This window comes from Rhipicephalus sanguineus, chromosome 5 (genome assembly GCF_013339695.2).
Source record: "Rhipicephalus sanguineus isolate Rsan-2018 chromosome 5, BIME_Rsan_1.4, whole genome shotgun sequence".
Classification (NCBI taxonomy): domain Eukaryota; kingdom Metazoa; phylum Arthropoda; class Arachnida; order Ixodida; family Ixodidae; genus Rhipicephalus; species Rhipicephalus sanguineus.
The window spans coordinates 6,717,649-6,745,307 of record NC_051180.1 but is presented as its reverse complement, the minus strand read 5'-3'; the positions used below and the strand labels follow the sequence as shown (position 1 = coordinate 6,745,307).

Genomic DNA, 27,659 nt, shown 5'->3' with positions numbered 1-27,659 from the left:
GGGCAATAGTGTGCCCTCGAGCGAGGTACTCTTGCAGAATGCACTGTCAGTTATGCAGAGCTTAGCCAGCGCGTTGCAAAACACAGCGCAGCCTCCTTCGCAAAGTGCGGGACCACGTGTCAAGGTAGACATGCCTACTACAGTGGCTACCACGACTGCAGGAGTGCGAATGAGTACCTCGACCGACTGCTCTACTATCAGCAAGCAATGGGGCTTCCCGACGCCGAACTTCTCGCGCGTGTGGTCCCGGTGTCGCTGACAGAGCAAGCGGCCCGATGGTTCCGACTGACCGGACATCGCGCCCCGCACGGCTAGAAGAGTTCCGCGAGAGCTTCCGCGACGAATTCCTTCCGGCGAATTACGAGTGGCGTTTGAGGAGGGAGTTGGAGCTACGCACCCAGCATCCGGACGAATCCTTGCTGGAGTACGTACGGGCGATGGACGAACTGTATCGCCTCGCTAACCCTCTCGCCACCAACGCGGAGAAAGTCGAGCGCGTTACACGGCAAGCGCACCCGACTTTTGCGGCTCACTTCAGGGGATGCAAGTTCGCAGACCTAGAAGAGCTCGCCGCCGAAGCGAAGCGCATACAAGGGGACATCCTCGCGGCGCGAGCGTACCGCCCGCCTCCACCCGCAGCTGCAGTCACTCGAGCCTCGCTGCGCGTGGAACGGTGGCGCGGTCAGTTCAGAGGCGTTTAGGGGTAACGCGTCAGCATCGTTCGCTGATGAGCACGTACTCGCGCGGTTGGGAACTGTCAGACCGCGCTTTGGACCCCTACGCTTACGCGCTTTCGTACGGCCCGTGCTGCGCTGCACGTGACGTTCCGCGGCAGGAGCACGTGGTCGAGACGAGCCCAGACGAGCGGCGCAACGCGGAGCGAGGCCCGCCGGATCGTGGCGACGAGCGCCCGGGCCGGCGTGGTTTCCGTGGTCCTTGCTACCAGTGCGGCGCACCGGGGCACATCGCCCGCGAATGCGGCCCGCACGCCGGTTCAAGGAGCGAACACGCGGTTCGGGAAACGGACGACGCCGCCGGTGAACCACGTCGGGCACCGCGCGGCGATCAGTAGTCCTACCGATGCGCTCGGATCACTAGCACCTACAGTCTGTCGCGCAGGTAATGCCGTAGACTCGCCGCACCGTTAATCGAGTTAACGATAGCTCGAAAGAAGTTTGTAGCACTTTTGGATACTGGGGCAAGCGCTTCATTATTTGGGGACGAGGTGTTGCACCATCTCTGCGAGAACAATATCCGCTTGAGACAAAGCAACACCACGTTCCGCCTTGCTTCGGGCACAGCGCAATCGAGCGGTGCGGCTAGACTTGTGATCCGCTGGGAAAGACGCGTGAGGCGACAACGCTTTGTCCATCTTCCCGGTTTGTCAATGCCTCTAATCCTGGGTCGAGACTTTCTCGCCAAGTCAGGTATTGTCATTGACATTGCAAGAGGAGGTTACCGAGAGCGCGACGGCGACGCGCTAAAGCTTTTCTCGAAAGCACCCGCATTGACAACGGCATGCCAATCGCAAGGAGCAGCGCGAGTGAGAGAGGAGGAAAGCGCGCGGAGTAAGCTAGTAACCCCGCCAGAGCAATGTGCCGCAGGTACAGGGAAGGTCAGTGCACCCGCTTTTGGCAGAAGCACACAGCATGCCAGAAAGGGAAAAGGTGCAGCTGTCGTCGCTGTTGTACGAGTACGACGCGATTTTCACTGACCGCCCGGGCCGCACTACGCTGGTCAAGCACACAATTGATACGGGTGACGCACGACCTTGGAAATGCAATCCCCGACCACTTAGCTTGGCTAAGCGGAAAGCACTTGACGCCGCCTTGGACGAAACTCATCGACACAGGCGTGGTCGAAAGGTCAAACAGCCCATGGGGTTTCCCGGTGGTTCTAGTTCCAAAGAAGGATGATACATATCGCCTTTGTGTAGACTACAGCAGCTGAATGAGGTTACGAAGAAGGACGCATACCCTCTTCCATCCCATTTCACGTTAGTATCCAACCTAGGCGGGGCGGAAGTACTTTACGACGCTCGATGCTGGTCGTGGATATTTTCAGGTCGAAATGGACGAGCGGGACAGAGAGAAGTCAGCTTTCACATGCCACAGGGGACTTTTTCAATTTAGGAGAATGTCTTTTGGCTTGGTGGGGGCTCCCGCTACTTATCAGAGGCTAATGGACCAAGTTCTGGGAGATGCAAAGTGGCAGCACGCCCTCGCATATCTAGACGACATAGTGGTTTACTCGAAAACGTTCGCATGAGCCACTTGCGCCACTTAAGAGACGTTCTAGAAAGGCTGGGTCTGCGGGCATCACTCTGAACCCGAACAAAGCTCAGATAGCGGCGACCCGAATAACATTGTTGGGATTCACGCTTGACGAGGGTCGCATTTTGCCGAATAAGGGTAAGCTCGAAGCGATAGTCAGCTATCCGTCGCCGAAAGACATCGGCGAGCTGAGGCGCTTTCTGGGGATGGCGAACTTCTATCGCCAATTCATTCCAGACTGCGCGGCAGTGCAGGCGCCTTTGACAAAGCTCTTGAGGAAAGGCGAGCGTTGGGCTTGGGGTCAAGAGCAGGAGGCGCACTGCGTCGCCTCACTAAGTTGCTGGCTAACACGGCTGAACTGCAGCTACCCCGATTTGAACAGGGAGTTTGTGATTCAAACAGACGCAAGCGACCTGGGGTTAGGAGCAATTTGCTTCAGGAGCATGGAGGTGCCCTCCGACCGATTGCGTTCGCGAGCCGTTCGTTGAACGCCGGCAGAGAGGAACTACTCGGTAACAGAGAAAGAGTGTCTCGCGATAGTTTTCGCTCTCCGTAAGTTTGACTATTACATCGACGGAGTGGCGTTTGTTATTGAGACAGGACCACATGGCGCTCACGTGGTTGAGGCGCTTGAACGAACCAAGTGGCCGCCTGGCTCGTTGGGCATTGCTTCTGCAGCGTTACGACTTCACCGTACGCTACCGCAAGGGCAAGAACAATGCCTCGGCCGACGCACTATCGCGTGCTCCAGTCCGTCACGAGACTGACCGGAACGGACTGTGAGCGAGACAATCGAAGTAGCGCTAACGGAAACAGTAGAACAAACGTCAGTTCAAGGCACAAGCGTGAACCACGTAGAGGCTGTCGTTAGCGCGGGGATTGTTTTCAGCAGAAGGGAGCTGTTAGAAGCTCAGCAGAAAGATCCGTTTTGTCGAAAAGGTGTTCGACGGGCTCCGGGAGCCAGGTGGCCAGGCCACCGCGCACACGGGGGCAGCTGGTATTGCTGTCGGTGCGGAGCGCTCGGCAACAGCTGGTAATGCTGTGAGCGCGCTGGATTCGTATCTGCTGGATTCTGATGGCGTCCTGCTGAGGTACATCCCATCCGACGATGACACAAGTGAGTCATTCAAGGTCGTGATACCGCGCAAGTTGAGAGGAGCACTGCTTCGCTACTTTCATGACTCGTGCATTGCTGGGCATGCGAGCGGCCCTAAGACTTATGCTAAGTTGTGTCGCCTCGCTACCTGGCCAGGCATGAAGCGGGATGTGATTCGTTACGCCCGTTCATGCCACGTGTGCCAAAGCGTCAAGCCCCGAGGCGGACGACCGCCCGGCCTCATGCAGCCGATCAACAGCCAGACCTCCCTGGCAAATCGCGGCATGTGACGTAATGGGGACCGTACCCCACAACTCCTAGCAGAAACAAATTCTTGCTGGTGATCACGGATCACTTCACTAAGTGGGTAGAACTTTTCCCCCTTAGCAAGCTGACGGCTCGGTGATCTTGGATAAGTTGATGGAGGTTTTCACCAGGTTTGGTTTCCCTGAGCAGTTGATAACAGACAACGCGTCTTATTTTTACTGCGAAGGTGTTTGTTGACACGTGCGCTGCGCTTGGCATTAAGCACAAGAAAACAACCACCTACCATGCTCAGTCGAACCCCACGGAACGAGTAATCGCAACATCAAGCACATGCTTGTCGCGTTCTCTGAAAGCACAAGGACTGGGATACCTACCTTCCAGAGATCGGGTTTGCGTTGCGATCGACTGTGAATCCGCTCGACTGGGTATGCGACCTTCTTTTCTAAACCTGGGGAGAGAACTGCCGAATCGATGGAGACTGTACTCGCGGATCGCAGTGGAGTGCCAGTGGCGTTCATCAGCACGAGCTGAATACGCAGCGCAGTTGCGCGAGAAGCTAGCGGAAGTTTTACGTAAAGCACGCAGTAATCTCGGCACTGCTAGGGCACAACAGAAGGCGCAGTACGACCGCTCGCATCGGAACGTACACTACGAAGTGGGCGATCTGGTGCTGCGACGCCATCATGTCTTAGCGACGCTAGCAAACAGTTTGCAGCCTCGCTGGCACCGAAATGGTCGGGCCGTACCGAGTGCGAGAGGAAGGTTTCCTCGCTTGTTTATCGGCTCGCGAACATGAAAGGCAAACGAGCGGCGGACCAGTGCACGTATGCGACTTGAAACGTTACGTGTCACGGGAGGAGCATGGGGACGACTATCAGTCCCCCTCCGAGCCGCGGCCGGCGGCTGGGAACGCTCGAAACCGAGTGAAGAGCCCCGAGCCGCGGTACTTCTTGCGAAACAGGGCGGAGACAACTCTGCATGGTAGGCCGCGTTTGATATGTTCTACGCGGGGGTGCACCGATTCACGCGCAACATGATCTGCGAGTGTTAATCCTTTTCTGTTGTCGACTTTCACCGAACAGATGGACCGACAGCGGAAACTCAGTAGCCGCCGGGACGTCTCAGAGAGACCAGCTCCCCGCGGCGAGCCCCCCACACCTCCATCGCCGTCGCGGCCCCAGCGCGCACCAGACATCGCAGCAGACGCCGTTGCGGAGGACCCCCGCAGGCGGACAACGCCGCCCGTACGCCCCGCCACTTGACCGCCGCTACCCGGCTGCCCTTTCTCCTAACCACCAGCCCAGCCGAGAGAGCCGGGCCGCCTCGCCTCAGAGCCGCTACCGGGATGTGGCCACCTGGACGAGCCAGGATGGAGTGGACCCCCGGTGGCGTACGTTCATATCGAGGCCCTGGCGCCGGCAGGAGAGGGGCCCGCTGTGGGACGCCTCCGGCCCGCCTGTACCGCCTTTTCAGGCAGGACGGTGGCGGATGCGGACCGGAGGGCGAACGGGGCCTGCCTCCCGGTGCCCGCAGGGAACGCGGCTATGTCCGTGCGGCGCCGTAATGGTGAACGAGTCTCATGCGCAGAGTAAGCTGCACCGGCGCCGCACGGGACAACACCCTGCCACCGAGCCGCGACGCCTCCTGAGGAAACGCCCCAGCGAGGGGCCAGGGCCATGCTGGCGGCGGGGGCCCCGGGAGGCGGACTTCGCTCAGTGGCTACTAACCTATAGCCACGGCCATGCGGCCACAGCGGGTCCGCCCTGAGGGGCTGCCGGCGGAGGGCCGGACGGCAGCGGCGACGGAGGCCAGGACGGCGGCGGCAGCAGCGGCAACGGCGGAGGCCAGGACGGCGGCGGCGGCGGCAACGGCGGAGGACGCGACCGTGGCCGCGCTGGGGGCTGCGGCGACACCACTGGGGCACCGGCGGCACCCACGGCAGAGCCGCCAGGGCAGGAGGGAATGGACGTAGACCACGCCCTCCTTGCCTTCCTCGATGACGAATAAAAAAAAAAACATTTTTTTTTATTCTCATGGTTCAGTCTCTGTCGTCCGAGGGCTTTCTTAAGGGAGGAGGATGTGGGAGAGCACACGCGCCCATTTCCTTTCCTTAAGGCTGGCGCGATCGCGAACTGACGGTGGTAGCAAGGGACCACTAGGAGAGGAGCACCGTCGCCCTTTCCTGCCGGACAACCCCTTCTTCCCCGTCACTCCGCGCGCCAATCCTCGCTTCCCGGCTCGCGGGAAAGGGAACTCGCCCTGCGAGGGAAACAACCCTCGTGGTGGGGAGGGAGACGGGAGGTGAATAAAACAACCGGGCATACAAGCAGACTGTCTCTCGTGCCCTTTCCCTGTGACCTACGAAGGAACATCTCACCGCCCCGAGACCGCGAGCCGATCATCGACCGAAGGTGTAAGCACATACCCTTGTTTTTCTACGAGAGCGGACTATCCCTCTACGCGACAATTTACGCGTTATTGCTAACGTAGCAATAAAGTGTTGTTTGTTGTGCTAGCCTGTTGCCTTATTCGCCCGAACCCGTCGTAGCTGCGATGACGCGCGCTACGGGAAGGGGACGTTGACACGGTACGACTATTTGCGGCTGGGACCGGAGCTAGGATTCTGCACCAGCCGTACATAGAGCGGACCCCCTCATCGCGCACCGTTGCCGCGCTTCCACATTTGGCACGCGCCTCGTGCCCTTCCTTTACTCATCACATGCATATCCACCTAAGTAGTCGCAAATGAGATGCGCGAGCGTCAAATGAAAGAATGATAATTGTTTGAGTTTGCAACTAGTACAATAAGAAAGTTGCCACGCAGTCGCCGCGAGCACCTGCGCGATGGACCGCCGCTTTATGCCGTTGGCAGCAGACGACGGGCCAGATAGTGGCGCAAGACGGGACCGCAGCGCCGCTAGTTCTCGCGACCGCCGTTCGGACCACCTCCTCCGCTGGCGGAGATACGGAGCTTTGAAACCGAGTTTGTTCTAGTAACGCTGTTATTTACATTGTAACTGCAATTCACTGCTATGAAATGCACTTGCTTTAAACTGAGCCTCTGGAACCTTGGCATCAAATTATGTAAATTTCACAATTTATAGACAGTTGATCATACACATGTCATAAAGAGATGCCACTGCAACAATCTCATAACTGCTACCATTTACAAACGTCAAATAAACAGTTGAAATGAGAAGCATTCAAGCAGCTGGATACCGTACCCATCCATTTCGGTCAGCAACTGGTGATGGTCTGATTCGCGTACGGATGCAGCACCGAGTTGGTTCTCTTTGCTCCCACCGAGTCGATCTCGTCGATGAACACCACACAAGGGGCTCGCATCTTGGACCGTGCCTAAGAAAAAACAATTACAACAGAGCCAGTGAAGCAATAGTGATAAGGAACCACACACTAAAGTACAAGATTGCTTATACGAAACCACTGCTGAAACATGAATTTCCAAGTCGAATAGCTGCTTCCACACATCAATTTTTCCAACTCTTTTTGCATTCAGCTCAGCATACTACAAAGAAAAACATTGTAAACACAAAACTCGGTGGGTCTAAAACTTGCGTGCAGGGCCTGTTTAATGAACCTCTGTGACACCTTGTATCACCACAAAGTGCAAGGGTGAGCTTGTAGGAGACAATGGTGACGGAATGCCAACGTTGTGGCCATGCCCTCATCGCTGCTTTATTGAAGGACACCCAGAGACCGGAAGCACAGCAATGGCTTCTAGCCCGACCAGAGCACTCTTTTTTGTCCCACGGTGGAGAAGACCGCAAAGGGTTCAGGGTGGCTTTGAAAACAGAGGTTTATGCGGATGAGAAAGCAGAAGCGGCTGACATCGTGTGCGGAATAATGTGAGGTCGAGGCAAAAATGAAGAAAATGATGGCTGCCTAGGATGAACTCACGATGAGAATCGTAGGGCTAGAGAATGCCTTGGCAACAGAGCAAGAAAAACAAAGGCCATAGCAGCAAGGCTCAAAGCAACCGAGGAAGAGCAATTCAAGGTCATCAAGGTGAACAAAGAAGAGGTAGGCGCAGGCGGAAAGATCAGGGCATCGACCCCCAGCACGGGAGAGGCAAAAAGGGAATCGGACGGAATGCACTGGCCGGTGCAACGACCACAAGGCCTAGCTTTCGGGAAGTAGTTTCGAGGGAGGGAGATGACAAAACAGCAGCCGTGACTCATGCTGGTGACCAGGTCAGTAGAGGTCACTTCAGAAGGAAAGCTTGAGCGTGTTATTATTGCTGGCGACTCGAATTTGATAAAATGCACAGAGGCAATCGAGAAGACGGTGAAGGGCGATAAAAGAGCTTCAGAGCACTCGGCTAGAGCTCACGGACGCAACCACGTGCTAATTCCGGGAGGGCTAAATGGCCGCGTTTCTTGGCGAATGAGTCGAAAGGAGGGTTTCAAGGTAGTAGAGATAAACAGGGAGGAGCACACGTAGGGTGGTCTGAGGCTTGATCACGAAGTGGCTTGGCCACTGGCAGGATGCGCAATAGCTTTGTGTGGGGGGGGGGGGGGGGGGGCACGCGGGCCCTTCGGGTCCGGGGTAGATGGTAACAAAAGAAAACAACCAGGGAGATTCTTTGACAAGCAGTATTGCAAAAACCAGGAAAAAGGTAAAAAAAAAAAAAAGAAGTCACGTGTTGCAAGATTACATAAACATGCAGGTGGCAGAAAAAGGCAGAATGGTGACAGACTGAGGAGCAGTTAACACTTTCGTGACCGCGCCTATTCCCATCGATAGTACGTTATCGATGACTTCATGTTCAAGTTTTGGCACTCTCTGAGCGGGTTCTGGACAGCTAATGCATACAAAGGGTAAAAACATTTTTTAATCAGTTTTGTTTGCGAGTTCGTTTTTTCCACCGCGGGGAGATTTTAGAGCTCGTCGCAGTCGGGTAGGTGAGCGCTCGTGTTTCAGACTTCGCGTCGACGTCGCTCGCGGGTGCTCCACAGAAACGGCGAATTTCGACAGATTCCGATTAATCTGAGCGGGAAATCTCTGGATGATGGTAGCAGCACACACGGAAGACGACCCGATTCGCCAGGCTTCAGTACGGACGGCGAAAATACGTCAAACCTCCCCAGAACATCAGCAGCTATCCGCCAGTAAGTTTCGTCTTCTCTCGGTCAATTTATCGCTGCCGCGTCGATGTAAACCTATCCGGTGCATACTAAAAATAACAGCTCTTATCAGCAAGGGTTAACTTCATTCGGGCGGGAGCATTGGCACCGGCTGCAGAAAGTGCACAGTTATCTCCGCGAAGACGGCGCGGAGTGGACTTTGACCCAATGCTCCTGTGCTGCGCGGCGCCGTCTTCATGTTGTTTTTCACACGCAGAAGTCGTCAGAGAGTATGCAACCACACAGATAAGTATGCGTGGATGCGTACTTTCGAAAAGCCAACATATGGTGAGAGGGACGGATCCATGGAGGGAGGTTACTGAAGAGAAGATGAGCAAGTTCGTCTCATCCATGTGTACATGGTAATCGTTGAGTCCCGCGCTTTCATTGGTTGTTGGTGTAGACGACACATATTTCCAGGCCTTCGTCCACCGTCAGTGATGCCACAGAAAAGGTTCAAGGCTTCTTGAGTGTCTCGATCTGAAAAGGACACCATCGCATCCCACGAGAAGCTTCACCACGTGTCTTCTCTATTGCAACACATGAACGATTCTCAGTGATGGCTACCGAGGACTTCTGATTGGAGCAATTTTTGGAGCAGCAAAATTTCCGTTTGGAGCAATTTGGAGCAGCAAAATTTCATCTTGGGAGCACTTGGAGCAGATATCTTGCATCTGGGAGCACTTTGGAGCAGCGAATTTACATCCTGGAGTGCAATACAGAAGCATATTGCATAACTTGAGCACCTCAGTATTATGGGGCTCTTATGAAGGCTAGAAATATTTCGATTCATTGCAAATCTCAAGGAAAAAAATCATCCCAGGATAGTCGTGCGCACAGGGGGGCAGGGGGGGACGCCCCCCCCCCCTTATCACCTAAGAGGGGGGGCGCAAAATTTGCCCGTACTTGACCCTTCCGATAGCAATTATATGGACACTCTCGGCGGATTTTGCCGTCGCCGTTGCCGTAATTTTCCGTAAAAGTCCAAATTAATAACATCACCACGCGTATTCTAGCCGCGGGTAAAGCTCGCGAGCGTTGGCGACGAACGCGGCTGAAGCGGAGATTAAACTAGCCGGCGTCTGTCTCCGCCGCACGGACAGCACATGCGATAACATCTTCCCGCGTGCGGGCCTGCCGTCGATTGCTCATCAAACAGAGAGGAAACGCCCGCCCGTCTTTCGTAAGGAGCATGAAGGGACGCCAGGGGAGCGGAAGGGGGCGGACCGCATCGATCGAAGGGCGCAGTCGCTTGCGCGCGCGCTATCTCGAGGCATCAGGAGACGGCTCGTAAACTCTGTGCTCTCAACGCTTACTTCGCGTTTAGGACTAACACGCGCTATCCGCACACCGCGCCGCACGTGGCGGGAAACCTGCCGCCCGCAAACGGAGGAGGAAAAACCGGAACGGCGCCAATCGTCGCACACAGGGTACCGGTTTTCCTTTTCCGTTTGCGAGCGGCAGGGTCCCGCCACGTGCGGAGCGGGTGTGCGGATAGCGCGTGTATAGTCCCTTAGAGAACTCGAGAGCAAGGAAACGCTTCGGTTCCTGGAGGGGATATATTCCTTAAACCAGCGTTTTGTTGAGTTACGCGAGATCGGATCCAAAAGAGTTAGCTGCTAGTCTTACTCTCTTTCACAATACATTTTTTTTTGTATCGCATTCATTTCTTCGCTCTTAAGCGAAACTTAGTTTTTTTAACCGTTAGTATTGACCCCTGAAAGCAAGGGGCGGACGTGTAACATGGCGTAGCCGCTTCACTGTGGGCCGTCAGCGACGGGCCCGCTACTGACAGCTGCGCATTTGCGGCTGCTCCGACCAGGAGATATGATTTTACTAATGAGATGACATTTTTAAAAAAGTAAGCAAAAAATTCGAATTGGAACCCTAGCACGTGAGCTCGAAACGGCAGGGTCTTTTAGGGGGGTATTTACCGCAGAGTGATTACAAACTCGACGCGTGCTGGCGGAAGGAATTACGAAAAAGCTTTTCTGGATGAAGATCCATGGATAAAGTATATCTGAGGAAAAGTGTCAACGTGTTTCCACCGTTCGCGTTGCTCTTCCATAAACGCGAAGCAAGGAAAGATTTGATATTGTCCCATATATCTACTGCGAGCGATCCCAGATTTCATTCCGCGATATCCGGAAACAAAAGTGACAGACATTTTAGCGGCACTCATGTAGTTATTACTGAACATTGTTTTCCTTACGTGCCGTGCGACGCTTGAAACGAGCTATCAGCAGCGTTCTGGAACAGACGACGTCCGCCGATGAAATCGCCGTCGCACTTTCTCGCTACCGATAGGCCTAGACGTCACGAGCCTCTGCGGAGAGCGCGTTTTGCTGTCGAGCCGACTTGCAGAACAGAAGTTGCGTCGGCAACCGTGCGTGGCATAGTGGCTTACTCGGAAAAGCACGTCACGGAAGCGCTATTTATTCAGCGGAATAATTCTTGGTCCATGATTGCGACTTATTGGCAGCCCCAAGATTGAGCTGCACATGTTCTGACGCGTCGGCGGTGCGATTGCCGGTGATAGAACGCCTCCAAACCGAGACTTTGGCGCAGTTTGGCGCAAATTTCGTCGATATTATCAGGATGGCGCAGTAGTAATACAATTTGGCGCACTTTGGCGCAGTTGGCGCAGGAGTGGAATCACTGGATTCTTCTACACTATTTGTAACCCCATCGAAACCTTTCAGTGGATGAGAAAATGGTGAATCATGAAGGTCGGTATGGTATTCGGCCGTATATGAGTGAGAAAGAGGTCAAATGAGGTACAATTATGGATTTTTGCAGATTTGGAACAGGCTACAATGTTCATTTCAACTAATACACAGGAAAATTGAAAAACTACCAGAACTGCAAACTATGCTAGGATAGTCGAAAAAATTTTTTTCCGAAACATGTGCAGCCAGCCTTGTTTCACCGCGTCGAGAAACTGCATCGCGAGGGTGGCATGATAGGCACTAGTGCCTATATTCTTGCATTTGTGTAAATAAATCTTTGTACTTACAGAAGCTTATGAATTCCACCATTATTCTCGAGGGTTTCGCGGTCAAAACGTATATTTTGATTTTTTTTTAATGTTTACTCTTCCAGCGTTGCATTGATGTTGTTATGAATCTTTTGTTTCTTTTTGATGTAATTTTTTGTTTGAATTTCTTTTATATATTTGAAATAATCCGTTGTTTGAAATTAATGCCGTTGAAAAGACCAATTCTTCTTCTATCATTTGATACCCTACACTTTAGCATCAATTATTTTCTGTGGCAGGAAAAAAATATTCCTGGACTAGCCAAAAACAACTGATTTTTCCGCGGTCACGAAAGCGTTAAACAAAGAACTTATAAGTGTTTTATGCGGTTACAGAGAAACACACCTTAGAGACTTGAAAGAGCTGTTTGAAGCTAGATCGGGTTGTCTTAGAAGCATAGTTCAAAAGCGAGATTCAATAAAGAAGAAAAATGTACATGCTGTAGGGAAACTAAGGAACGACGGAGCATGTTTTAGTTGAATGTGGAGATATCCACCTGGGGTACGCTTGGGTACTAGCTTACATAGAATCTTGGGTTTTAGAGACAACAATGGAAAGGTAAACATATCTGCAATAGAAATATGTAAAGTACGGTTACAGGATTGGTGGTGGAAAAGTAGGGATAGGGATAAAGGACAAAAAAAAATAATAGTGCAAAAAATAATGTCATTCTACCACAGGGTAAGGCAAAATTTAAAAAACATGGTTGATCCCTTCGTCATAGGAATTGGAATAACACGAAAGTAAAACGTGCCTCTAGAAGTAAGTGAATGTTTACTGTACATTGATATAAGAGCATACCTGCCAAGTTTGGAGAAATGGAATCCGGAGATCTACACAACGGGGGGGGGGGGGGGGTGAAGTATGCCGACCGCGGGTGGGTGGGGTACTGCGATAGCAATTATATGAACACTGTCAGCGGGATTTTGCGGTCGCCGCTGACCTGTACAGAGTCCAAACCGATAACATCGCTTACGCATCGTCTGTTTCACGTGCAAGTAAATGCGCGCTAGCGCTAGGGACGAACGCGGTTGAAGCAGAGATGAAACCAATACCCGGAAACACGGCCGCTCCGGCGTCCCAAAGAATTACGTCATGATGACGTCACCGACACCATCTTGAATAATTTGCTAGTTCGGCGGCCTTTTAAAAGGGGCCGTAACTGAAGGTGAAATTGGCGCTAGTGTTCAGGAGATTCAAAATTAAAGCAGCCAATGGCAGCCTGCCGCCGTGCCGGCAAAGCCGTGCACCCCGCGCCGGCCGCGGAGGCCGCGCGCGCGCCGCGACGCCATGGCGACGCTAGTTTTGAATTCCTCGAAAGTTCCGTTGTAGCATGGAGCGAGTGCTGAGAGCGGGCACCAGGCTGGCCGTGCAGGGAGGCTATGCTTGGCGGACACCTGGTCTCCCGTTGTGGTTAGCGGGTCATTGTTCGCTCTTGAGACTTATCGGAGTGGTCGTTATGTCAGCCGTGCTCCGTCGCCGCCATACAGGAAGGAGCCCGTCCTAGTCGCCGGCCTTGATATGAAGTTTCGTGATGTTCCGTTACATGAAGCGAGCTTTGGCCGGCGTGTGGGGTTTTCGTGGTGTTTGCGTGTTGTGCGCTCTTGCCGCCGTGGTGGTTAACGGCACGCACCATTCATACATCATGGAACGGTGCACGGATACTTCAAGACCGGCCGAGTTCCGCAAGATTCTTCGAGGTTCCGAAAACTAAAGGTGAGCATGCGGCTTGCGTTCGCAGCCACACATTTACGAATTGCAGTTGGACAATACAGTTATTATTTTTTTAATTACGGCTGAATCGTGAAAAGCACGATGTTGCAGTTAATATCGCTGTTCCTAGAAGGAATGAAATTAAAGAACTTGAGACTCATAGTTTAACTTTTGCGTCTATGACAGAACTGCGTGATGGAAGTGCGTTTCGCTTTTTTTGCCTGTTTATCACTCACCATCGTTTAAATACTCGTTCCTGAGACGCAATAGGCAGTTTTAGAATAGCGTATGAAAGCTTTGCGTTGGCTTTTCGCGCAACTGTCATGCGTCGTACGCTAACCGCTTGCGGGCTCCCGTACGGAATAGCGAGCCGCAAACGCTAAAATAGCGTACGCTATTCTAAAACTGCCTAATGTATCGCGCTTGCTCTGAGCCGAGACGACGAAACTACGTTGCCTCATGCGACTGCCGTATTTGTATCGTTGCAAATAATAGTTTTCAATTGCTTTATTTCAGGACGGAACGTTTCGGGAGTATTCGAGAAGGCAAGAACTGATGCGTTTGCCCAAGGAGGGGTTAACAGCTGTAGAATCAGCGCTCTGCGAAGTCTCGATCCGCAACTCAAGTGGACCAGCTTTCTACCCTGCCCCCAGTGCTTCTTCTCGGTGCGTGAATATGCTATGTACTTACGGCTGAAGAGTAGTTTGTGGTGTTATATATTGTCTCTGTATTGCCTATGGAAAAACCGCTCTAAGGATTCATGTGTAGGCTGAGAACATGTCCTATATGCAGAATTTTACTGTTTGTGTTTATCACAATGAAGTGCTCAGTGTACCCAACATGACGTCCTCCCTTCAGTGGCGTTATATTCAGCTAGGCATTGTATTCGCGGTGAAAGAAAAGCTGCGTATAGGCTTTATTTCACCTGGTCGGTGAGTAATACGCTTTTCTTCGAATGTCATGTGCTGCTGCATAAACTGACCAATGGCCTGCATCCCGTTGCCACCAACTAACTTTCAAGTAGTGTTCAAGTACCATATAATGTGTCTTGCTCCTTTTTAGCGCAATGTACTACTTACTGTGCTAAATCTTATCTTTTTCATTTTGTTCATCTGGTGAAGGTGTCCAGCATTCATGTATATTTGTGCAAAATCTGAGCAAATATGTAAGTGGTTGTTTGTGTTCGTATCATTTCAACGGTTTAATAAGTAAATCATTGCAATATTATTTCATATTACATATTTTGCGCTTCGTTATGTTTTGTCATGCACTGACATTTCTTTCAACTACATGATTACCTCTCATCAGAGGCTCCTCTGCACTTGCTCGGTATTGCACCAAATGAAAATCGTGTTTCTTATATGTGTGTACGTCAAAGGGCCTACACTTTCCAATGTGTTCGATTTTTTAATTTCTAATTTTACAATGAACTTTTGTGTTTAGTCATGCACACACTGTGAATTCTTCCCTTCTGTTCTTCTCCTGAACTTGTATCGTGTCCCATGACTGCAAATCTTGAGTTTCGGAAACAGAACATAAAAAGAGGTAACAGAAAATGTTTGTAGGTGGATTCATCCTTTATGCTCTAGCACATGCTGGCTGCGGTCAAACGCGAATGCGCGGACCAAGCACAGCATGCGCGCGAGCGCAACGCGAAAAAAAAAAAAAATCCCGGCGCGGGGCATAGGAGAGAGAAAAAGCAAGCGTACAAAATAAAAAGCTGGTCGTGCATGGGAGAGGAGGAAAAGCCAGCGCCACAAAAAAATAGAAAGAAAACGGCGCGCGTGAGGGAGGAAGAGGGGGTGGAGGCGAGCGGCTGTTGTTACTGTTGCCCTGACGACGTAAGCAACGTAATCGCTACGTCATCGCCCTTTGAGCCAACGCCTCACTCTAGAAACATGCCTGCGGCGTCGCTGGCTATCCCTTGTAGCCGCCCTGCCGTCAGTTGTCGTCGCTTGCTGAGGGATGGCGCCACCTTCTCCCCTCTTGCCTTCAATGGTACTGGCAACACTGGATGGTGTGGACATCGTGGCGGGAGCGGCGGCGGCTGTTCGGCCAGCGCGGCGAAACGTCTATTCACGTGTACTTAAAAACTGGTTTGTGTGCTGGCCAGTTCGATGAAATTTTAGTTTCTTGTGCGTATATGAATGGTTTCAGTCACTGCGTAGCTTTCACAAGTAGCTTAAGAAGCCCACAGCAGTTCTTTTCACAGGTTCACGCTCTCATCCTTGCATGTATACTCGCTTCGAGCAGCATGGTTATGCTCGCGTAATTTGCTGAGTGGCAGACGCAAGGCAGGTTCAACGACAACATGAAAGCGATTTTCTAGGTCACGTTAAAGAACCCCAGGTGGTAGAAATATCCGCAAGTCCTCCACTCACAATCATATCCTGGTTTTGAGACGTTAAACCGCAACAGTTAATTTTCCTTAATTACAATTTAAGCACCTTTCGGACAAAGGCTTGCGGTCAAGGAATTTAACAACTGCATTCCTGTCGCTAGTGCTTACGGCATAGTTGGTGAACAGTGGCTTCATGAACTTCGTTGTAATGAGTTTCAGGAGAACCTTGCGATGTCGCTGTCTTCATTACCACAGCAGAGAACATTGAGTTCCATGAGCGCTGCCACACTTCTCTGAACACAAGCGTCCAGGGGCTTTGTGAAATGGTTTCTGTGCGGAAGGACGTGGTCTACAAGCTTCCGAAGGCCAATCAGCAGCTTTACGAGCTCCTGACTCGGGTAGAAGAGCCCGCCTCGATCTTGGTGGGCAATGAGGCCAAGGAGAGGTGTCTTGCCTTTTCTGGCCCTGCAGTAGTGCGATGCAGTTCGAGCAAAGAATGTTTTCACTTGCCGCCCTCACGATGAGCCTCCAAACCATAGCGACACTGGCTTCGTCTGGACCTGTTATGCGAGGTGCCGATGTTTGTCCATGTGGTTCTTCAGGATGTTCACAGCCTGGTCGAGAAACCTGGATCCGGTGGCAGGCATGGAGGGGCTGTGCTGAGTCGGAAGCAGCTGCCTTGCGACGAATGATGTTCGAGCTCTGAACGTTGCTCTGGTCAGAGGCAGCAACGATGCCTGTCTTCAGCATTTTTCAAGACCGCACATCGCGCTCTTTACGTCAAGGACGTCATTAGTGCCGGAACTTCGACGCAGGAAGCCAAACATGGATTCGATGGGGTCGCTCGACATTTTGCGTGTGAGCACGAAGTGAACCTCCTTCCACAGTCAGCAAGTGACGAACGCACTGCACATTTGACTTGGTCGCAAAGACAAGTGCGTGATACGTCTCCTTGCTTTAAAAAACTGCCAGCTGCGCTTTCGGTTCCTGAGGTCTTCCATATAAGCTAGAAAAGTACCCTCGAGCCACTCTAATCTAGGGTCGTCTGCTTCCGTAAACTGACGGGCGTCGGCGTTGTTGCAGTGGATGTGCTGTTGGCAGTTGCTGATGTCCATCATTGTGAACCACCTCTGCATCATTTGCATAAATTCAATTGTGGGTCCTTCTGAGGCGAAGTCTGCATCACATGAGTGGCCGGCCTGATCTTTGAGGTAGCTAAGAGCGGCAAGTTACGGCAATTGAAAACAGTTGAACTGCTGACCTGACGTTCATTTTTTCAATGTTTGTTGGGTACACGTGTTTTCTGGTCAGGAATCTTACTGGCCTCACTGTTGAGTTTTTTCTGCATTTTGTACAGGTTTTTCACATACCTTGATGTGATCTGCTTTTCTTCGCCAAAGTCCTTTGCCAGGAACTGCGACCTCACATTTTTGATGATGTGGCTCTGTCCGAAAGAGAGAAAAATCTGCTTTGATGGATCGGCAGGGTGCGACGCCTGTATGTTCGCCTTGCCTCGCACAAATGTCCATAGCTGCCACATTCACTTTATGGTTGTCAGTCACCAGCCGGACAATGTCGAACCCGATGTCGGCCGTCTTCCTGAGTACGTGGCGTACGACGACTGCCAGCTGTTCTCCCGTGCAGCCTTTGGTAAAAAAATACCCTACAGGTATCTTGAACCTTGCGTGCAGACCGCACAATAAAAAGCATAAAAGAGAGTTGGCTAGAACTTCGTCCTCTGAGTTGGGACCAATGTGTTGGAGTTCAGGGCCCATGTCAACATCACCGACAAATGCATCTCTTTGCTTGTTATAGATCAGTTTTTCTCGAACCCTCATTTCGTCCACCACGAGACCGCACACCTTGGATTGAGGAGTGTCCAGATTTTGCAGCTCAGTTTCCAAGCGACAACGGACCAGGTCGTTGAAGCCAACTTCTCCGGTGACTGTTCCAATATATTTCTGGAGAGTGGTTCGACATGGTAGTCGGAGGAGCCCCTCAGACCTGATGTGCTCATAGGTCTTAGTCGACAGGTGTCGCAAAACGATACAGTGTCGGATTGTGACTTCAGACCATTGTGGTTTTTCTTCCTGTAATTCTTCACTTGGTCTCGAAGCAGCACTGCTTTTGCAATTCCGTCATCTGCATCAGAGGCAACTTCTAAAAATGCACTCACTAAGCAGCTTTCCTTAAGCTTCTGCAGCTCCTGCTTGTACGCGTCCACAGTTCTGGATAGTCTATCAATTTTTGCTCTCAGCTCGCGTTCTTTTTGTCTCCACCGTTTTCGCTGGACGAAAAATGTGGAAGAAGACGGTGCTGGCACTGTCTGCGTGTTGAATGACCGCTTAGCTCGGACTTCCTTTTTGGTTCCTTGTTCTTCAAAGCTGTGGCAACATTTGTGATCTTTTCTGTATTTTCTGCAGGCTCACGCGATGCGCCTGTCGGTGCAATCACACCATGTTCAAAGGCGAGTACACTGCTTCTACGATCTGGGAATTGCCCGCTGGTTTGTCCAGCAGCTCTTTGCGGTATCTGTAGCTCAGCGGGTTGTTCAGTTGAAGGTGCTGCCGTGCTTTCTGCCACCAATTTGTCGTCTTGCTCATCTCCACAAACTGGCACGCAAGACACACTTGGGGAAGGCTCTCGCTTGCGTTTTTCGGTTCCTCGATTCTCCTGTTTCGCCTGAGAGCCGCATTTCTCCGTGCGCGGCGTCTGGCACTGAACACACTGGGAACTGCATCTGGCTTCAGTTGACGTCGCTTACAGTCGTCTCGAAAATCAGACGGCTTGAAGTGCAGGCTGCACACAACAGTGTAATAAAAGGCAGTATTAGGTACCGAATCCTCTCGCGCTATGGCAGTTATCCATCGCTCCCGCGCAGCGCTGTCGGATGGTAGCTCATGGAAAGTCACTCCGGGCTCCTTTTGTCGTTCGCTTGAGGTGCAGCGCGGGACGCAGCAATAGCGCATCGCGCTTTACGAAGCACATGGAACACACGGAACAAATACAAGAAGTACGCAAGTGCCAAACGAACGGAGCAATTGCGAGGAGCGAGTGGCATCAGTCGGACAGACGGGTTAAAAGTTCTTCTGTTAATAAATCTGCGAAACTAGTTCTCACAAAAAATAATTTAAACAGGCCTTAAATAGCATATGAAAGACCAAAATCACTTTATTTGGAGCATTTCATCTTCAGCATTGCGTGCATTTGTTTTCGTTTGCTGAAACAGTTGAAAACATGCGGAATGCGTCGTCTGCCGCAGAGATGTCGTCTGCTACGGCGCGCACTCCGGCCGCGCGGCCGCGCGATGTTGTGCGCATGCGCGCTCATGTGTTGCAAGCGGCCACCGCAAGGATCGCTAGCTGCTGCCCTCATGAAGGAGGGAAAGGGTACGGCAGGAGCTTTTTGGCTCACGCGGCAGGCATCTTTGTAGAGGGAGGCGTTGTTTGAGCTTGGCGGCCTTCTGCAAGGGGCGTACGACGCTTGGGCTGAGGTCGCCCCCTCGCGGTGTGTTAAGACATTGACAAAATTGAAATTCTATTGAAAATGCGCCGAATTGTACGGACATGTAACGCGGTGCAGGTGCCAATCGCGGAGGCCACAGTAATGACGAATTACTTTACCACTCCCAGAGGACACCACCACCCCGCCGAGTGGTATATATAAAAGGCGCGTTCGCAAAGCCCCTAGAGTCTGTGACCGTGGCGCAGTGGATAGCGTGCCCAGCATCTGTTGTTGCGGACCGAGCGGTCGTGGGTTCGATGCCCGCTGACGGAACATTTTTTTCTTTGCCATCTGATCGTGTACATTTTTTCTACGTCATTTCCATGACGGAAATACGTCACTGAAGTCTTGGTGGACCCCGGCATAAAACACTTTCGTGTTAAAAAAACACAATCACTTTTCTTTTTTCTTTGCAATTTGGGAAGTGTATTTTTTGTGCATATTTTTTATATCCGTGCTTTTCTTGAAATTTTTGTGGCTGAAAACCAGTTTTTCGGAAAGCAAGTAGCGAGTCAACACGCATCCCAGGACAAGCCCCTCGTATGTGCTCTGCGCTTACGGTCCAGTTTTTTAAAAAAGAAACTTCCTGTACTAAAGCCAAAATGCTTGTCTGGAGTCAGCTGTATATAAGAAATTGTCGGGAAACTTCTAAGGCAGTCCGAAGCCGCTGTGCACCTTTTTATTCGCATTTGCTCTTTGGAGAGCGTCTGTTCAAACACTTCTAGCTCCCAGCTTCATTGCACCTTGTGTCTGTCGTACTTGTCGATAAGTTGAGATGCTGAGTTTAAAGAAGGTCTTCAGCAAGTGTAAATTTCGCGACAACAGTTCTCTTGCAAATGCAAACAGATGCCGGCGACATACTGTGGTGCTGAGCACTGAACCAGCAAGTTCTTCACCGTCGTACCTCTAAGCCTTTTCAGCGTCCTTTGAGGCAAATTGCGTGCAGGTTAAGAACGGGTATGCTCTAATGGACATGAATATTATTTGTGATGCAATTAGACCGAGCTGCGCGTGCAAACTGTGTGATGCAAGTGTTGAGCTAATCGGAATTGCATTGCAGAGTCTTTGCTGTCTCTATTTAGGCTTCAGAGTCTTAAAGGGGCACTGACACAAAATTTCGTGGCCGAGATAGCCTGCGGGATCGATTGCCGTGAACATGTGTATATCATCTGCAAAATATCAACAGCGAATATAGCTTGGAAGGTATTTTAAATGAATTTCCAAGTTTGCGTGAGCGATCGACATCCTCGCTCTATTCACACTCTCAAAGGGGACCCTGGGGACCCCTTGCATCTGTCACGTGACCACGCTGCAACAAGTTATGATGATGTCATAGCCACCATGTTTTATTGTCGCTTTTTCACCCAGCAGCCTACTTCTCGGCAGCTGCTCGCGAACCGTGCGGAAGTGCGTCACAGTTCTGTGTGCTGACGTGATCAAGCGCTGCACCCGCTAGGTGGTGATAGTTGCACACGGAGGCTTGTCGTTTTTGTAACCGAAACTGACACTGGTCGGTAATGAGGAGCCTGTAATTAATCTGTCGTGCGCTGCAGCAAACGATGTGCCATGTTATGACTAACAGGCTCCCAGCAACACACTGCAGTAAAAAAAATGTGAGGCCAAAATTTTTGTGTCAGCGACCCCTTTAATGATTGCAACACTGTATGCAGTTCCTTCGTTTAACTATGGCAGTATCACACAGCCAAATTTCTGAAATCATTAAGGATTGAAGCCTGGCCAAAACACAGTTATTTAGCTGAAAGAAGTTGACCGACCACAATTGACGATACATTACAGATAGAGCTGCACGACAGCTCACAAAAGAACAATGCAAGCAAGACGACAGGCTCGAAAGTGAGAAAATGACTTTGGCAATGATTACCAAGCTTGTAGCTACTAAACAAAATAGTTGAACGGTGTTTGTGGCAAAAGATGTTTGCTTTTCAGCTTTTTTTCTTACTTTAATCTTTGTGCGACAGCGGAACACATACGTCCCACTTTTCTGTCTGCAGGAAAAATTTTTTCCCACATCACCCGTTGCAATTAGCGTAATGATAAGTCACTCCTGTCTTACCTAAGTCTCAAGGAAAAATCTTTTACCACACTTTCGAAGGGCGGAAGTAGTGTTACAGTGACGTTGAATTTTGATCAATTTTTCATGATAGCTTCTGAATTTTCTTCTTCTTCAGATAGAAAGAACCTACTAATCAAAATACCAGATGATTTGCTCTTTTTCTGGTTTTTCAGAGAGGTGATTTTAGCTTCCAGTCATCAAATGTTTGTGTAAATTTGCGAAATAACTTGGCCGATAAATGCGTCAAAATGCAATCCCCTGCGAAATTGTGACGCTCATCATGCAGCGTAATTGCAGATATTGTTGCGTGGAAATATTTTTCTTGATATCATATACCTCTTGAACACATTGAACGTGCACACATTCAAGCACAACAGCCGTACTCAACAATTTCGACAGCCAAAGCAAGGACAGGCAAATAGACAAAAAAATGGTTGGTGCATGCGGTGAAATAAGCTTTACAGGAACAGACCACAGCGCTATGACGGCTCACAAGAGGCGCAGGTGCAGGTGGTGTTTCACTGCTGGAAATGAGATCCGCACAGCTTTCTTCGGCACACCCTGAGAAGCGATACTCCGTGCCACTTGCTTTGGCCGTTTCATCCCAAATACCCGTTGATGCAATCTCGAGATGCAAATTAACTCAAAATTTCAATCCTGGTGGTACAAATTTCACCAAAACAGTAATATTAGTCAGATCTTAATGAATATGGTACAGCTAAAAGAACACAAAATTTGGAAGAAAATTATATATGTATTATGTGGATACCCCTTTAAGTCACTGAGAAAATGGTTCCTTAACATGGGAAGAACAATTTAATTGAAGTAGACAAGGAATTCCACCTACTTCAAAAAAATTGCTTTTGCGAGCTTGACAGTGCACAGGTCACTGCCCTGTCATAAAGGGGGCGCTCATAGCATCCATCCATGCATCTAATAAGAGAGAGGTCGGTGTTCTTTTGTTGTCTGAAGCGTCACTTATTAAAATTGTTGCCCGTATTCAGGTCCCCGTTTTATTCTGCCCAAATTGAGCGCACAGTCTGTCGGTTACTTTTCAAATAGGCAACCAGCTTCTGGGCCCACAGCTGTGCAATGCCGTGTCTTTTCCATGACTCGTTTGATGCATGACGATGCCAAACAAACTATAATAATACTCACTGAATAGGTCCCTGACCCTTCGTGCACCCTGGCCAACGAGTATTTCGTCAAACTCCGGACCAGCAGCATGGAAGAAGGGCACATTAGCTTCGCCGGCCACCGCTCGAGCCAGCAGGGTCTTGCCAGTGCCTGGAGGCCCCACCAGCAGCACACCTGCAAGCAGGCAGCAGAGACCACTGTCCTCCTTCACATCGGTGCAGTTGTCCTTTCTACTGTACTCACTGCATTAATGGATTCTGCTATCCTCCCTTTTTTTTCTGCTGTATGATGACTCACTTTTAATATGCACAACTTAGTGTCAAATCTGTATCAAACTTTCTACAGTGCACAATTAAGATTTCAACAAGTCACACAAAGCTTAGCAGTCTACTACGCACCTTGCCTATATTAATATACATAATTTAAGTTCAGTAGACTACCCCTTGTGTTGTCTTGGTGGTGGGAAAAATAACGCTTCTAGCTTTCGTGGTTCCAGAGAAAATTGGGTCAAACATTACAATGTTATGAGATAATTGACGTGAAAAAAGACCAATTATAACAAAAGTTAAACTCTAGAAATGCATGCTGATGTTCAGTACCCACTAGCCTCCTTCACAGTTGGTCTGCTGCTGTTTTGCTCAAGTCCAAGGAACACATTCCTTGGAAATTTCAAAATTGCAATTCTTGATTGATTTGGATGAAATCTGCTGAGTTTGTGTATGTTTGTGTGACGATTTTAATTATGTAATTATTTTTCTAATAAAATATGTAGTTTTAAAAATATCAAACATTTCATGCGTGTTGCTGGAGACAGATTTTCTTCATAAACTGCAAAAATTATAAAGTAGATCAACAGATCAAAATTATCTGGAATGAGAACTATATGCAATAGAACAAGAATGGATGTTCTAAACCTATTTTAACTAGAGTTATGGCATGTTGAACATTAGCAAGTGAGTCAATGCCAACTTGGGAATTTGCTTACGCATGTTCAACATACCATTAACTTTTGTTCAAGCGGGTTTACAACACCAATTCTTGTTCTACTGCACAGAGTTCTCAGTCAAGATTATTGTGCTGAGCCGATTTACTTTGTAACTCCCTGTCACGAGTAAGAGTGCAACAAGAAGAGGAAAAAAGGCAGCTGTTGGGAGAAACGAAGCGCGTGGCGAAAACGAGAAACGGAGAAGAAAAAAGAAGAATCAGAGAGGAGTTCGAAAGAGTGCGTGCGGAGGAGCAGCAGCGGCGGAAGACGAAAGAGCGGGCTTGACGGATGTGTGCGGGAAGCCGGGCAGTCGTGGCCTGGAGACGTGCATGCGGATCATGGAATCCCTGGTTAGACCTCACTGCTGTCACCCGTCTGCACCCAGAGTCCATGGCCAACCAGCCAGTCACCTGCTAGCGTCTTCGGCTCGGCACGCTGCAGACCACATCAAGTGCGACGTTGGTCTGGCGCCACGTTATTGAAGAAGCTCCGTCATCACAACGGAAGACAACAGCTACGCCGCGTCGACACTTCGTGGCCGACGTCTGACACCACGTCGGGGGAACGGCCGCCGCATCACAGTGGACGGTCAGGACTTTTCCGTTCTCATTTTTGTGAACATTCTCTAACTGCTATTTAGAATAGATGGCATTGCTTGTTATTTGTATATGTATGCTACTGTGTGTATATAGGGCTGCTGTGCTTTAAGTGTTTTGTTGTGTGTTTGATTCTTGCATATTAGATAAATCATTTGTGTTGTCCAGAGTTGTCCTATCTTTTTCTAGACCACAGAAGTTCGTGACAATTGGCGAGCCTTCCAGGATTCATTCCTGCCCAGTCACTGATTCTTGGTTGTTGCAGAAATGGATTGGGACAGGATATTAAGTCGTTCATGAGCAAAAGCTTAACCAAGAGCAGGGCTTAAAGTTAATCACAGAAGAGAGAGCACGCACTCGGAAAGAGCGCGTGCTCTTTCGAACTCCCCTCCGATTCTTTTTTCTCCTCAGTTTCTTGTTTTCACCACGTGCTTCGTTTCTCCCAACAGCCGTCTTTTTCCTCTTCTTCTTGTTGCACTCTTACACGTGACACTCCCTCAGTTCGGGGAAAAAATCTTGCTTCAACAAGGCACATGAAATGTTTGGTGTTTTAAAAACTAAATATTGTACTAGAAAAATAATAGCATAACTGAAATCCGCACATATACAGGGTATCCCAACTATCATGCAGCATGATTTAAAAAGGGGGGAACGCCGTTACGTGAAGCAAACCTAGTGCATATTGTTCCAAGTAGACTGGAGTAGACACGACTAATTTTTCTTTAATGAGGTCTAATTAATTAGTAATAATTATATTGATAACTCGACAAGTACTCACATAATTATTAAAATGTTAATGAGGCATATGTAGGGATGTTCAAATGACATCTAACTGCACTTTTTTCAACAACGTACTAATTGCGTGCTCATTTTTTCCCGCTGATAATGAAAGCCTGCGAAATATGAAAAATAACACGTGACTACGCTCCCACCCACAAAAGAAAGCAGTGCCCTCAAATGAGCTCACTGCAAGCAACCGCTTCGCCTGTCGTCCGTTGCCAGAGACAGCGTTTCGCCCTTTGGCAAGGGTACAGGCCGGACACCAAGATGCATCGCAATCTTGCAGGGATTCATTCCACTCGATTGTAACGGCACTATCTATCGACAGACTGTTCTCATTGATAACACAGCAAGATCGCCTTTCTTATTACGGTCTGACTGTCAGATCAAAGCGGCGCGCTTTTTCAGCCGGGGAATGGCAGACAGGGCGATCCATATTTTTTTCGTTCTACATTTTTTCCTTTATAGTGGCTACCTCACAGTGAGCATGTTTGAGGGCGCAGCTTACTGAAGCACGCAACAGTCTAGTCACGTGTCATTTTTCAGGTTTCGCGGGCTTTCTTTATCAACCGGAAAAAATGAGTGCACAATTTGCACGTTGTTGAAAACAGTGCAGTTAGATGTCACTTGAATATGCCTACATATGCCTCATTGACATTTTGATAATTAGGAGAGTACTTGTCGAGTTAAATATGACTAATTAATTGAACCTCATTAATGAAAAAAATGGTGGTGGTTGCTCCAGTGTACTAGGAACAATATGAACTAGGTTTGCTTTGTGTAACACCGTTCCTCTTTTTTTAAATTGTGCTGCGTGATAGTTGGGACACCCTGTATATATGTGAACTCACCAAGTTTCACTAAAATTTATCAAGACTTTTAAAAAAGTTTCAGAAAGGTGTCCCCCTTTTAACAATTGTGGGGTTGCACACGCAACCCACTGTCTTCAACGCGGCGGCACCTCGGCTTGTGCTACGTTTGTACGCGCAGTGGCGAGGGGGGTTGCGTGGGAGAGGGCACGTGCCGCTCCCGCAGCCCTTCGCGCCCTGCTCCCTGGCCGAAGTCGAGATGCCCCGTTTTCCCTCCTTGCCCTTTTCTGGAGAGACTCCTCTCCAGACCCGAAGAGACGCGCGCGGCTTTCCTGGGGACCGCCTTGTCTTTCGACTCGAGCAGCGGTGACGACCACAGCTTGATCGAGTTGGGAGCCACTCAGACGCCATCACCCCCTGCGCAACGCCCGGTCTATTGTGAGGCAACTTACTGCCTCAGGGCCGGACTGCGAAGCCACGAGAGGTGAGTCGAACCTTATCGCTCTCAATCTCGTGTGCTTCCCATTTTGTTGTTGTTTTCCCGTTGTCGTGTGGAACTTCTCCGCCGCTTCGTTTTATCTGTACTTTTGTTGCGTTGGTGGCGCTTTTGGCACAATAAACTGTGTCAGGCAAAGAACTCGTCTCTGTTACCACTGGCCTGAAACCCGCCGCGGTCGCAACTTACGCGAACCGCGGGATAGGGGGTCACAGCTCTGACTGTTAGGGCTGCTGCGTAGCACCTAGTAGCGAGTAACTACACTCCTCTAGTGCGCTGTGTGATCCAAAGACGGGGCAGTTTCGCACGCGCGGATCTGTTCGTTACAAAGTAACCCCTATACAATGCAGTCATGTTCCATGTCTTCCATGCAGGCATTTATCAAGAGGTTGAGCTAGTTGTTGCAAAACTGGTTTCAAGGTCACTGTCAGGCAGTAATTTATATGAATGTAAGGATTCATCGTGCTCTTGTTGAAAATACCCCATATGTCTGCAACCTTTAGAATGGATGCGCATCTGCGGATTCCATGCAAAAGTATGGCCCACACCGCCTTGCATGTACTGTCCAAGCTTCCGACACGTCTTCTAACGGCCAAGCCATGAAGTTTGTCAAGCACCCTGTGTCAGAGATCACTTTGCCAGCTTACTTCCATAATTTTCTTTTTTCAGCTTTCACAATTGATGATGATGATATCTGATTTTTTAATGGTGCAAGGACCAAAGAGTGCCAGGTCATGGAACAAGAAACGTGAACAATGATTTCGGTAAGTGGCTGTATAAGGGCCTTAAAATTCCACACGCTAAAAAGGCGGGTAAAACATAGCAGTATTAAAACCATGGGCATGACATGAAATGTGTGCAGTGAGAATCAGTGGCATACAGTCGTCATGATAGAACGATAAACACATGGTATGAGCACGAATGCCTCGTCAATGCCCTTGTGTCCAAGGGCCGTGAAGCAGGTGCTTTCAGTAATGTAGCTACCGCAGCAGTGACCTCTGTTCAGAGGTCGCGCTGCGGATTACCTGGGTTTAGCGCGTGAAAAATATTGAGATCTTTTATGAATGAGAACAATGAATCAAGTTTAAAAAGCGGATCCCGACTGATGAACATAGATGGATGAAGTGGTATTTGCTCTCGGTAGGGTGATGGGAAGTGCTTTTTTCTAATAGGGTCTAACTCACTGCATTGAATGAGAATGTGCAGGACTGTAAGTGGTTGACCACATTTCTCGCACATGGGTGGATCACCACCGGACAGAAGGTATGTATGTGTACTGTGTGTGTGTCCTATTCTTATCCTGGTAAGTGTTACTTCTGTGCGGCGTGACTTTGATAGTGGCGGCCAATACGCGATATGTGGCTTGATGAGATGAAGATTATTTTGTGTTTGCCTGTCCCACGACCG

General features: G+C 49.9%; 1 protein-coding gene across 1 annotated transcript in view; it reads right to left on the bottom strand.

Moving 5' to 3' along the window:
- LOC119393149 (ATP-dependent zinc metalloprotease YME1L) overlaps positions 1–27,659 on the bottom strand; it is a 232,881-nt gene that overhangs the window by 82,668 nt on the left and 122,554 nt on the right. The window contains 4 exon segments of the mRNA XM_049416127.1: positions 6,861–6,885; positions 6,888–6,981; positions 8,183–8,189; positions 22,604–22,760. Of these exon segments, the coding sequence (XP_049272084.1) occupies positions 6,861–6,885; positions 6,888–6,981; positions 8,183–8,189; positions 22,604–22,760 (283 nt within the window).